Here is a 13,545-nt window from a genome sequence, read left to right on the forward strand (position 1 = left end):
AAAATGTGAATTTTGGCTTGAATGTGCCGCGTTCTTGGGTCATGTCATCTCCAAGGAATGAATTATGGTTGATCCTCAGAAGATTGCAGCGGTAAAGAATTGGCCTAGACCTACCACTCCAATAGAGATTCGCAGTTTCTTGGGTTTGGCCGGGTACTACAGAAGGTTTGTGGAGGGATTTTCTACTCTTGCCTCTCCCTTAACTAAATTGACCTAGAAAGGAGTTAAGTTCCAGTGGACCGATGCTTGTGAAAGGAGCTTCCAGGAATTGAAATCAAGGCTGACTACAACACTGGTATTAACCATGCCAGAGGGTACAGAGGGATTTGTGGTGTATTGCGATGCCTCAAGGATCGGGTTTGTGTGTGTGCTAATGTAGCACGGCAAGGTAATAGCCTACGCTTCTAGGCAACTCAAGAATCATGAAAAGAACTATCCAACCCATGACATAGAGCTTGCGGTAGTGGTGTTTGCGCTAAAGATTTGGCGATATTATTTGTATGGGGTCCATATGGATGTATTTACGGATCACAAGAGCCTTCAATATATTTTCAAGTAGAAGGAGTTGAATCTGAGACAAAAAAGATAGCTAGAGTTACTCAAGGACTATGACATTGATATTCTCTATCACCCGGGAAAGGAAAATGTTGTGGCGGATGCTCTTAGTCAAAAATCTATGGGAAGTTTGACTCATTTAGAGGCATATCAGAGGTCGTTGGCCAGGAAGGTTCACTAGTTGGCTAGTTTGGGGGTTCGCCTTGCGGACTCTAATGAAGGAGGAGTGATTGTGCAGAATAGAGCTGAATTATCGCTTGTGGCGGAAGTAAAAGGGAAACAATTCAACAATCCATTATTAGCACAACTAAAAGAGGGGATTCATAAACACAAGACCACAGCTTTTTCCCTTGGCATGGATGATGGTACCCTACGGTACCAAGACCGCCTATATGTTCTAGATATCGACGATCTTCGGCAAAGGATAATGGCAGAAGCTCACACTTCCAGGTATTCCGCGCACCAGGTTCTACAAAAATGTATCATGATCTCAAGGAAGTTTATTGGTGGAATAATATGAAAAAGGATGTGGCGGACTTTGTGGCAAAATGTTCGAATTGTCAGCAAGTGAAGGCCTAACAACAAAGGCCCGGTGGGTTGGCTCAAAGCATAGAAATACCAATGTGGAAATGGGAGATGATCAACATGGATTTTGTGATAGGGTTACCGTGCACTCCGTGCAAGTTTGGCTCAATTTGGGTAATCGTGGATCGACTCACAAAATCAGCACACTTCTTGCCAGTTAAATCTACCGACACAACGTAACAATATGCTTAGTTGTATATCAAAGAAATAGTCAGGTTGCATGGCACTCCAGTCTCAATCATTTCAGATCGAGGGGCTCAGTTCACAGTCAACTGTTGGAGGAAATTTTAGCAAGGGTTGGGTACGCAGGTAAATCTTAGCATAACTTTCCACCCTCAGACCAACGGGCAAGCAGAGCGGACTATTCAGATGCTTGATGACATGTTGCGCGCTTGTACTCTTGATTTCAAGGGTAGCTAGGATGACCATTTGCCACTCATAGAATTTTCCTATAACAACAACTTCCATGTTATTATCCAAATGGCACCATCGAGGCATTGTATGGTAGGAGATGTAGGTCTCCCATTGGGTGGCTCGAGGTTGGAGAAGTAGAATTAATAGGACCGGACCTTGTGCATCAGGCCATGGAGAAAGTCAAAATGATTAAGGAGAGGTTGAAAACTGCTCAGAGTCGCCAAAAATCTTATTCGGATGTTCGTCGCAGAGATTTGGAGTTCAAAGAAGATGATTGGGTATTTTTGAAGGTTTCCCCCATGAAGGGTATCATGCGACTTGCAAAGAAAGGGAAATTAAGTCCGAGGTATGTCAGACCGTACAGAATCATTCAAAGGATTGGTCAAGTGGCATACAAGCTCGAGGTGCCACCCGAGATGTCATTGGTACATCCGGTCTTCCATATGTCTTTGTTTAAGAAGGTATTGGGAGATCCGTCTACTGTGCCAGATGAAACTATTGAGGTTGATGAAGAAGTGTCATATGAAGAAGTTCCAGTTGCCATTCTTGACAGGCAAGTCCAAAAGTTGAGAAATAAGGAAAATGCCTCCCTAAAAGTGTTATGGTGGAACCAGCAAGTTGAGGAAGCCACTTTGGAAGCCGAGGAAGAAATGAGAAAGAAGTACCCACATTTGTTTGAATAGTCACGTAATAGCTTTTATGAATTTGGTTCCTATGAACTCTTATCTTATGATTTGATCTATGTAAAACTGTTCCATTTTGGTTATATATGTTGCCTATGCAGCCATGGTTGGTGTTGTACAAGTTATGTTATGTCTATGGAACATGTATATGCTGTTAGGATAGGTATCTGGGGCTCTCTGACAAGTGGATAGGCCTAGTTACAAAGGAAACTCTAGCAAAATTTTTGAAAATTTAGAGAGTCAGCCAAATTTAGGGCTGTGGATATGTTTCATATTGTGAAAAGCTGAGGTTGCATAAACATTTCTATTAAGTGAGCCTTGATCCTCATTCGAGGATGAATGATCTTAAGTGGGGGAGGATGTAAGGCCCCGTGAAAATCTCTACTCAAAAGTTAAGAAATTATGTTTGCTAGCAATGTGCGTTTCTGCGGTCCATTAAGTAGTCGCATAATAGGTATATGGATCGCATAGTCGCTGCAGAGCCAAACGATGTGTTGGTTAATTTGAGGCCAACTATGCATTCAATTATGCGATTGCATAATCGATATGCGGTCCGCATAGTCATCGCATAATCCTCTTGAAATTTTTGTGAAGGGCAGTTCTGCGGTGCATTATGCGACCGCAGAACAGGTATGCAGACTGCATTTCTGTCGCATACCCAGACAATTTGTCCAAATTTTGGGACCATTTTTGCGGTCCATTCTGTGGGCCGCAAGTCTATTATGCGATCGCATATGTGATCGAAGATCGTGTCAGGGCTCCTATTTTCTAACTTTTAAAACCCGACCCCATCCTATTAAAAATACCCCATTAGACCATTTTTTTTGTTATTTCACGACATATAGATTGAGAGTGGAAGATCTAAAGAGAGAGGGAGTGGTCTTTTTCAAGTGCCCACTCAATCCTTGCCCCAAATCCTTGAATATTGTCAAGTGAAATTGCTAGGTCTTCACCCTAAGAGGTAAGAACTTGTACCCTCATCTATAATTTCGAAATTTCCATTAAAATAAGTAATTAGCAAGTGGGTTTATGGGTATAAGGGCTGATAATCATGCATGCATGAAAGATAATGGGGTATGGGGAGGTTGTGAACCAAAAAGATAACAATTGTGGTATATGATGGTGAAAATCTCTCACAAGAGGGTCCTAAAAATCACTGTGCACACTTAGTGCTTGATAATTTACTTAAATGAGCTAGAATCTTATTCATGCCTCTAATTCTTGGTTCAACTTGTAATTTTCATAAAATAGATCGAAGTTGCTAGGAAATTGCGGAATTTATTATAAGGATTAAAGGAAAGCTCTATTGATGTATGTATGGATAAAACCCCCTCCTCTTAGAAATTGAGCCTTCATGGTGCCCGTGCAAATGTTGTAAGTCCAAAATTTAATTGATGTGGTACTTGTTATGCCAAATGAATTGATGTTGCGAAAATGTATGTGGAAGGTGCTTCTTCATGTGTTTAATGTGTTATTTTTTGTAAATTGACGATGTGTGGAAAATATGAGCTATGTGCTAAATGCCTAAATGTCAAGTCAAGGTTACATTGTGATTAATATGACAAACTAGATGAATTTCTCTCTATTCTTATAACTTAAATTGCTTTTGTATGTGCCTACAATCTTAAATGGCAAGGTCAATGTTAAAAATAAGAATAATGAGAAACATGAATTATGGAATGTGGTAATTGTGACCCTAAGTGCCTATGAATTGATATATGTGAAATAAAGATTGAAATGAGATGGTTAATGAGAAAAAGGGTAACGTCTTGGTAAGACGGCTTAGTCGATCAGGCTGTGATCAGACGCCATGTTATACACACATGGTGGTAATGTATTGATAATTGAAACTGGACAGTGAGAATGAAATAAGGGTAACATCTTGGTAAGACGGCTTAGCCGATCGGGCCTTGATAGGACTTCACTCAAGAAAGCGGTGGTAATGTGGATGATGGTGCAACGATATTGAATGCCCCAATCTAAAATTTTAGAAATTATGTGAAAACTATGTAAACATCTTATATTGTTGATGTGATTCTTATTTGAAGCTTTGTTGTCCTTATGATTTCTTTTACTTTTGTATGGTTGTTCTTTCTAACTGATGGTGTTTAGTTATACATACTAGTACTATTCCATGGTACTAATGTCCCTTTTGCCGGGGGCGCTACATTTTTAAATGAATGTAGGTGGCTCCATTGTGGATAGTGCCGATTGCGCGTAGCGGAGCATCCTCCTCTCAAAGTCTTGGTGAGCCCCTTTGTCCTTCAAGGGGGTTATGTTCTACATATTTTGATATAGATATCCACTTTTGAGGTATAGCTGGGGCCTTGTTGCCGGCATTATCATTATTGTCTTTTGTATCCTTAAAGGCTCCGTAGACGTTTGTGTGGGTTATGTACGGGTGTTGGATGGGTCAATGAACTATGTTGTAACTATGTACTCTAGTTCTTCTAAACTATAACTCTATGAAATCTAGAAAATTAACCATGGTTTTAGGTTTGTGACATGAAAATAGATTAATACTGTGAATGCTTGATTTTGCTATTGTCTAAATAAACAAAAACAAGGTTCCCTTAACCGTATTGAGTTGGGTAGAAATTTATGAATAAGGCTTTCTCAGTTGGGGTTTACTCGATTGAGCGTCGGTCGCGCCTCCCGAGGTTGGGGCGTGACATATACCAGTAACAGTATAGATTTGAGTTAGATGTCGCCAAAAAACACTTTTTAGCGTTATACCTTTCCTTCATAACATAACCAATCATCGAGGGACCAGGTCCTTAGTTAAGCTTGATCAACCCCAACTCTAGACAATTTCTTTCAAAGTGTTCACTGCTCAGCGCTTTGGTGAAGATGTCTACTGCCTCGTCCTCCATCTTCCTATACATTATACAAATCAGAACCTTTTCAACATATCCCTCAAAAAGTGATGTCGTACATCAATGCGCTTTGTCCTCTTGTGTTGTACTGGGTTCAAACTATAAATACACCAAAGTCTTCAGTATGTTGCTTGATCTATAGTAGTTGAGCACAACAAGAAGCAGCAACCGTGTATTCAACTTCAGCAATAGAAAAGGCCACACAATTTGTTTCTTTGTACCACATGATATCAAGCATTACACAAGAAATGTGCTATTCCAGATGTGCTTTTTCCATCCAGCAGATATTCAACATATTCAGCATATCCTATTAAGTCAAGTTAACTCCTGAGGGATAGTATAGAACTAGGCCATGCATCCCATTGAGATATCATATGATTCTCTTGGTAGCTTTCAGATGAGATTCCTTTGGATTGGATTGAAACCCGGCATATAGACCCACACTAAAAAAAATATCTGGTCTGCTACTGAAGTGACCCTATGATACCTCTATACATGGTCTAATTTACAAGGGAGCCAGGTTCATCCATGTCTAGACGAGTAGCTGTGGCGATGGGAGTGTCAATGATTTTTGATGTATCCATGTCAAATCTCTTCAGCAGCTTCTTGATGTACTTCTGTTGTCATATCATTGTCCCCTTGGGAGTTTTCTCACTTGTAAATTTAAGAAGAAATTTATTTCACCCATCATACTCATTTCTAACTCACTTCCCATGAGTTTTGCAAATTCTTCACATAGAGATTCAACTGTTGCTCCAAAGATGATGTCATCAACAAAGATCTGCACATGAGTAGGTTCCTTCCTTGTTTCTTTAGAAAAAGAGTGTTGTCAATTCCCTCTTTTAAAGCCATACAAAGCCTTGTCGAGTTTAAAAACGTGCTTCCAAACTCATCAAGTTCGTTTCTGAATACTAACATGGTTCCTATAATAGTTCTATCAGCAGGTTATGGAACCAGGTTCGACACACTGTTCCTCTCAAATTGACGGAGCTCTTCTTTCATAGCTTTAATCCAATCTGCATTTTTCAATGCTTCCTTGATATTCTTGGGATCTATTTTAGAGAAAAAGGTTGTGAAGGCAAGTGAGTTTCTTGTCTTTGATCTGGTTTGAATTCCTGAATCAAGAGGAGTGATTATATTTTAAATATGGTATGAGCTCTTATGTTTCGAGTTTGACACCTGAATCTTATTAAGAGTGGATCCAAGTTCTTCTATATTTGATCCATGTGTCCTTTTCCTCACCTAAGCAGCTAGAGTTCCATGTAAAGCATCCACAACTATATTTTCTACTTCAGATATTGTGATTGAGGGACTAGGTTCCTCTATGTCGGCTTGTTACATCCCGCATTTTCGTGCGTTAAAATTTCATTATAAGTTAATCGACGTAAGTGCATGAATGAGATTATTTTGGAATTATAAGTATTATGCTATTTCAAATAAGGGATAAGTAAATTCGTGAAGGTGAGAGGGCAAGTAAATAGAAGAAAATGAATTTCATTAAAGTTTGACATTTTGGGATAAAATACGGCCCGAGCTAAAATATCTGATATTTATAGACTAATACCATACAAGGTACCACATGGCCATAATAGTAAGGTGTATAAAGTGTGTTAAAAGTAAATAGTATTTTAAGTAATTTGAGATAATTCTTAATTATGTGGATTGGTTGGTTATGGATTATTAGATGAAGATTAACAAGGTAATTAGAAATTGTGGAAAAATATTATGAGGGACAATACCCCAACGTGGCAGTTAACTAAGCCCATAAGGGTGACTCTTTTGGCTAGAATATAGGTGGCACAATTAGGCAAAATGTGTGGCCTTGTAATGTGAGTCATACAAAGAGTCTCTCTAATTAACTATTGAGAGATTCATACAAATTGGCAATGTAACGTGATTCATACAAATTTACAACAAATTGCTCTGATATACTACATTAGGAAACAAAGCTTCAGTAAGGGTAATAGTTTATAATAGCAACATAGTTGCTTCAAACCTTTCATACAAAGACCATTTAATATTATAGCAATGTGGGATTAGCAATTCTAAGGGAGTACGACAGAATTATTCTCAAGAATATCATACGGATTATTCCCAATTTTGATCTCATCGTTACGTGTTTTGTCCCAATTGGCGCGTGTTAGAAGAATTGTCAAGAGAATCATTTTAGGTATGTTAAGGCTATCCCTTCTTTTTTTGGCATGATCTATACGACACGAACAAAACGGGAAAATGCACAAATTCCATAAATGACTATATTCATAGAAATACTAGAGATGTCGATGTTATTGATTTCCCATGTGTCATATTATTATATCATCTATTCATAGGTCTCAAAACTACGTAAGTTAGTAAAATTTATTTCATGATATTAATCAGAGGCATAATGGTCTTATGACGAACCGAGAGATTTTATTAACATATTTTCATATGCATTTCATGCATTTACATATGCACATTGACCCATGACCAGATGGCGTTATATATATATAGGATATGAGAAAGGTTATGGCGTTATATATGCACCACCACCTGATCAGCTAGCATACGTTGATAATTTTGTCCACAGTGGCCGAGATGAGATGATGGGATTCCCTCAGAGGCTTGATGATGTTATGAACACATGTACCTATGCACGACATTGCATTTATACGTATATGCATGACATTTTAAATATTAAAGGATTTTACAGAGCCATTCAGATTTACATGTAGAGTCTTTTAATTCATGTTTCACTCATGTCTATTGTCTACTAATTTTCATTCCTTACATACTCGGTACATTTTTTGTACTGACATTCCTTTTACTTGGGGGCATTGCGCTTCATGCCAGAAGGTCTCGATAGACAGGTCGAGAGTCCTTCAAGTAGGCGATTAGCTCAGCAGAAGATATTGGTGCACTCTATTTGCTCCGGAGTTGCTTGTTTGGTCAGTATAATTTAGATGTGTATTGTTTGGTATGGTGGGGATTCGTCCCTACCTTTACGATATTATGTGTTCTTAGAGGCTTGTAGAAAGATGTCATGTATATGAATTCTTGTATTGCCTTGTCGGCATATGTTTTGAGTATATAAAGGATCTTGCCGACCTTATAGGCCCGTACGTCATATGTATAAGTTTGGATTACATGTTAGATCGTCCAATGTCGAGTATTTCTCCATGTTTTATTTTACTTGTCTCACGATAGCCTCTCTAGCTCATTTACCTATGATAGTATGATACAAAAAGATATGTTATGTTGGTACTCAGTTGAGTAAGGTACCGGGTGCCCGTCGCGGCCCATCGGTTTTGGTCGTGACAAAAGTGGTATCAGAGTAGTTCTGTCCTAGGAAGTCTATAAGTTGTGTCTAGTAGAGTCTTGTTTATGGGTGTGTTGTGCACCACACTTATAAGCAGGAGGCTAAAGGGCATTTAGTATTGACACTCTTTTTTCTTACTCTAGATCATGTGGTAGAGCTCAATCGTAGGAATTCAAATTCCTAAATTTTATTTTATTTGTAATAAGACGATGCATGCATCCAGAAAGATAGTTGGTAAGTAACTATCATGGGCCAACATGACCACAACTCGTAATGTACAATTGTAAGTGGACAACATTGTATCACTAAACCATTTTTCTTAAAATATAAATACATATGGACCGTCAAGGCCTCTTACATACTGTACATAATAAACCCGTGTCTACAAAGCCTCTACGATTATTTGACATCAAATGGGATAGGGTACCGGCCTACCCATATGTATGTAGCAAAACACTGACATAATGATTCATAGACCCAGCTGCACTCCGAATGAGGTGGAATCTTACCGATCCTTCGCTGAATGCCAATCCCGTCTACTATGAGGGCTCGCGAAACTGATTATCTATACGTACATGCATAGTGCAGTGTCACAAACAAAAGGACATCAATACAAATTATGTACTGAGTATGTAAGGCATGTATATAAATATATAAAGAGCATGGAAGAAACATGGAGTAAAGGACTCAACCTACAAGTTTGGATAACTCTGTAAATTATGAAATGCTTATAGTATCATGCATATGCGTATGAATGTCATGTTGTGCATAGGTACATGTGTTCATCACATCATCAAGCCTCTGATGTCATCCCATCATATCATCTTGGCCACTGTGGGCAAATCATCAACGTATACCAGCTGATCAGGTGGTGGTGTGTATATAATGCCATAACCTTTTCCATATATCATATACATATGTATACATATATATACGCGTATATAACACCATCTAGTCATGGGTCAATGTGCATTTATAGATGTATGAAATGCATATGAAATACGTTAATAAAATCTCTTGGTACGTCATAAGACCATTATGTCTCTGATAAATATCATGAATTAAACTTTATCAAATACCTCAATAGAGAACTAGATACATACTTAGACATGCTTGATTATCACTTTGCGGGAATGAATAATAACATAAACACCCTTAACTGTTAAGAGTAGAACAACTTATGGAATTGTGATGACCCAACAGGTCATCACTTGTTTGACAAGTGGATTCTGTATTCCGAGGCCTTAAAAACCTCTTTTTGTCTCACCTCGATTTGCGTGCGCAGTCTGGGCGTGTATTCGGAAAGTTATTATGTGAAAATCATTGAAAAGTGATAAATGTTGCTTTTAAAATGAACCTAAGTTGACTTTGGTTAATATTTTGGGTAAACGGACTATGACCATTCATTTGACGGTCCCGGAGGGTCCGTAGGAAAATATGGGACTTGGGCGTATGCCCAGAATTGAATTCCGAGGTCCCAAGCACGAGAAATAAAATTTTGAAGAAAATTGTTTAACAGAAAATTTTAGAGTTTTTGGAAATTTGAATGAATTTGAAATTGATGTTATCGGGCCCGTATCTTGGTTCCGGAGCCTAGTACAGGTCTTATATTGTGTTTAGATAGAGCCTGTAAAATTTAGTAAGAAACGGACTTGAAATGACTTGAATCGGACCCTCAATTGTGAAATTTGAAACTTAAGTGTTCTTGAGATTTTTCTTTGATTTTTATGCTAAATTCGTTGTTAAAGATGTTAATTTGGCGATTTGATCGTACGGACAAGTCCATATGATATGTTTGCGTTAGTATGCATGTTTGGTTTGGAGCCCAAGGGCTCGAGTGAGTTTCAGATGGGTTTCGGGAGGTTCTCACACTTAAAAAAGTTGCGGGTTTTTAGTTTCTGGTATTCTGGATTCTGTTTGTCGCATTCGCGGAAGGACTCTCGCGAACGCGGAGGGTAAGTCAGGCTGAAGGACAATTCCTTCTATGCGAAAATGAGAAGCATGACACGAACGCGGAGCCTTGGGGGTGCTACCCTTCGCGAACGCAGACCTGCTATCGCCAACACGACGACCTTTTGGTCGGGACATGGGGAAAGGGATATTTTTTCTACGCAAACGCGGCGACTGGCCCGCGAAGCTCCACGAATGCGAGCCACTAAAAGCGAACGTGAAGGCAACTGGTCCTGACCCTTCGTGAATGCGACAGGCCCTTCGCAAACGCGAAGAAGGCCTGTCCAGTGAATTAAAAACAGTAGCAAATCGGGATTGAGTCCATAACTTCATATTTTCAAAACAAGAGAGCATTGAGGCGATTTTCAAAGAACAAGTTCTTCCCCAAAGCATTGATATATGATTCTAAACCTTTTCTTTCTATTTCCCATTTCATTTCATCAATTTTCATCAAAAAATCTAGGGTTTTATGGTAGAAATTAGGAATTTGGGTAGAGTTAGGGCTTTTTGAATAATTGAAATTTAGACCTCGTTTTGGGATCGAATTTCGAAACTAATTGCATATTTGAGATCGTGGGTGAATGAGTGATCGGGTTTTGGTCCAAACCTCGAGTTTCGACCAAGCGGGCCCGGGGTTGATTTTCGACTTTTTAGGGAAAATGATAGAAAACCTATAATTTAGCATTTATTGATGTTATTAAATTAATTTGGGCTAGATACAAGTAATTTGGTGGCGAATTCTAAAGGAAAAGCAGTGTTTGAGGCTTGTGTTGGCCGTGGAAGTTTGAGCTAATTGTTTGGTCTAACCATAGATTAAGGGATTAGAAGTTGTGTCTTATTTTCTATGTATTAATTGTGGAGTACGACGTATAGGCATGGTGACAAGTGTTTGTACGTCGGTGTCAAGCATGCCCGTGAGTCTTGTATTGTAATGTTTGTGACTCTGCTGTGAATTGTTCATGCTTAATATGTTGATTAGCATTGTTGGTTCCCTTGCCGGGATGTTATTGTTTATGATATTGGTTCCCTTGCCGGGATGTTATTGTTTATGATATTGTTTCCCTTGCTAGGATGTTATTGTTTATGATATTGTCTTTCTTGCCGGGATATTGTTGTTATCCTTTTATTCTCTTGCCGGGATTCTCTTATGATTGATGTTGATTTGTAAATGGGATCGGGTTGCACGCCTGCAACAAGATATATGAAATGTGAGTGAGTGGTACGCCACCATGGTGATATATGAAATAGGATCGGGTTGTACGCCTACAACAAGATATATGAAATGGGAGCGGGTTGCACACCTGCAACAAGATATATGAAATGGGGCAGGTTGCACGCCTGCAACAAGATATATGAAATGAGAGCGGGTTGCACGCTGGCAACAAGATATATGAAACGGGAGCGGGTTGTAGGCCTGCAATAAGATATATGAAATGGGATCTGGTGGCACGCTGCCACGGTATTATATTATTTGGGATCGGCTTGCACACCTGCAACAAGAAAGAAATGAAAGTGGATATTGTGTTTGTTTTCCTTGTTTTTGTTGGTAATTGAATTACAGTTTTCTCTACATTCCTCTACTAGTATTCTATAGTTATCTGATACTCTCCGCAGCATGCCTTCCCCCTCCCATATTTACTGTGAATATCTGCTTTATTTTCCGCTATATATGATTTTACTGCACAGGTTTATTTGTTAATCTGGTCCTAGCCTCGTCACTACTTCGCCGAGGTTAGGCTAGGCACTTACCAACACATGGGGTCGGTTGTGCTGATACTACACTTTACACTGTGTGCAGATACTGGTAACGGAGCATTTGGACCACAGTGAGATTGTTGCCTTCAGTCCAACAGGCGACCCGAGGTAGTCTTGTAGGCGTCCGCAGGCCTTGACGTCTCCTTCTATCTATCCATACTATTCCTTTTATTTATTTCGGAACCAGTTGTAATTATCTTTTAGACCTCTTTTTAGTATTCGTAAATAATTTGTGACATTGTGACATTAAATTCTAGGTAGAGTTGTATTTCGAATTTATGTATTAGTGTTTGATTAAACTATTAAGTTTTCATCTTCCACATTTCTGGTTATTTAATTTATTCCGTTGTTTGATCACTTATTACATTGAACTGTTGAAAAGGCTTAATAAAAAGGGTAATGAATTCATAACACTTGGATTCCCTAGCTTCACGTGTAGGCGCTATCACAACTCCCAAGGGTAGGAAATCCGGGTCGTGACAAGTTGGTATCAGACCTCTAGGTTACTTAGGTCTCACAATTCACGAAAAAGCTTAGTATAGTCTGAGGGATCGGTACGGAGACGTTTTTATTTATCCCCCAGAGGCTACAAAGTTAGGAAAAAATTTCACATCTTTTCCTTCCTGTCATGCGATTTGATTTCTCAATGCTAATTGAACTTATACTCTTGTTCCTTCGCGAATGGCGAGGTCACGTACCGCTTCTCCAGCCAAGCAGCATCAAAGACCAGTGATAGATCAACTACATCTCAGAGGCTTTGTGGAGGTTGGATAGGTTTCACCAAGCTCTTCACTACCATTTACAGCGGTGCATCTTCTGAGGATCCCCAATATTATTTAGACAACTATCATGAGGTTCCCAGGAACATGGGGATAGTGGAGACCAATGGGGTCAACTTTGTTGTTTTCCGCATATCTGGATCCGCCAAGACTTGGTGGAGAAATTATTGTTTAGCTAGACCAGCTAGGTCACCAGCTTTGACTTGGGATCAGTTTTCTCAGCGCTTTCTGGAGAAGTTGCTTCCTATCACTCAGAGGGAGAACTATCGGAGGTAGTTTGAGCGTCTCCAGTAGGGTTCTATGACTGTTACTCAGTACAAGACCAGATTTATTGACTTGGCCCGTCATGCTCATCTTATACTTCCCACTGAGTGAGAGAGAGTGAGGAGGTTCATTGAGGGACTCATTCAACATATTCGATTGCGGATGGCTAAGGAGACAAGGACTGAGATTTCTTTTCATGAGGCGATCAATGTGGCCAGGAAAGTTTAGATGGTTCTATCGCCAGGAGGTGGTCAGGGGTCTAACAAGAGACCTCATCATTCTGGTTGGTTCAGTAGTGCCTTCTTTGGAGGCAGGGATTCTTTTGGTAGGGGCCATCCTTCTAGGCCTTTTCATTCATCACTACCGGCTTCTCACGGTGCCCCACG

The 13,545-nt window shown here is 39.4% G+C and overlaps 1 protein-coding gene across 1 annotated transcript; it reads left to right on the forward strand.

Moving 5' to 3' along the window:
• The first annotated feature begins 1,724 nt into the window (after positions 1 to 1,724).
• LOC138875251 (uncharacterized) lies at positions 1,725 to 2,237 on the forward strand. The gene is made up of 2 exons (XM_070154075.1): positions 1,725 to 1,832; positions 2,016 to 2,237. The coding sequence occupies exons 1-2, from the start codon at positions 1,725 to 1,727 to the stop codon at positions 2,235 to 2,237; spliced, it is 330 nt and encodes a 109-aa protein (XP_070010176.1).
• Positions 2,238 to 13,545: the final 11,308 nt, after the last annotated feature.

The sequence above is a fragment of the Nicotiana sylvestris genome, chromosome 8, assembly GCF_000393655.2.
Source record: "Nicotiana sylvestris chromosome 8, ASM39365v2, whole genome shotgun sequence".
Classification (NCBI taxonomy): Eukaryota; Viridiplantae; Streptophyta; class Magnoliopsida; order Solanales; family Solanaceae; genus Nicotiana; species Nicotiana sylvestris.

What these genes read in the sequence shown, in the direction of transcription:
- LOC138875251 (XM_070154075.1), top strand. Translation starts at nt 1,725, where the DNA reads ATGGAGAAAGTCAAAATGATTAAGGAGAGGTTGAAAACTGCTCAGAGT. An exon ending in AGTTCAAAGAAGATGATTGG is followed by an intron (nt 1,833 to 2,015) that starts GTATTTTTGAAG and finishes TTGTTTAAGAAG; the next exon opens with GTATTGGGAGATCCGTCTAC.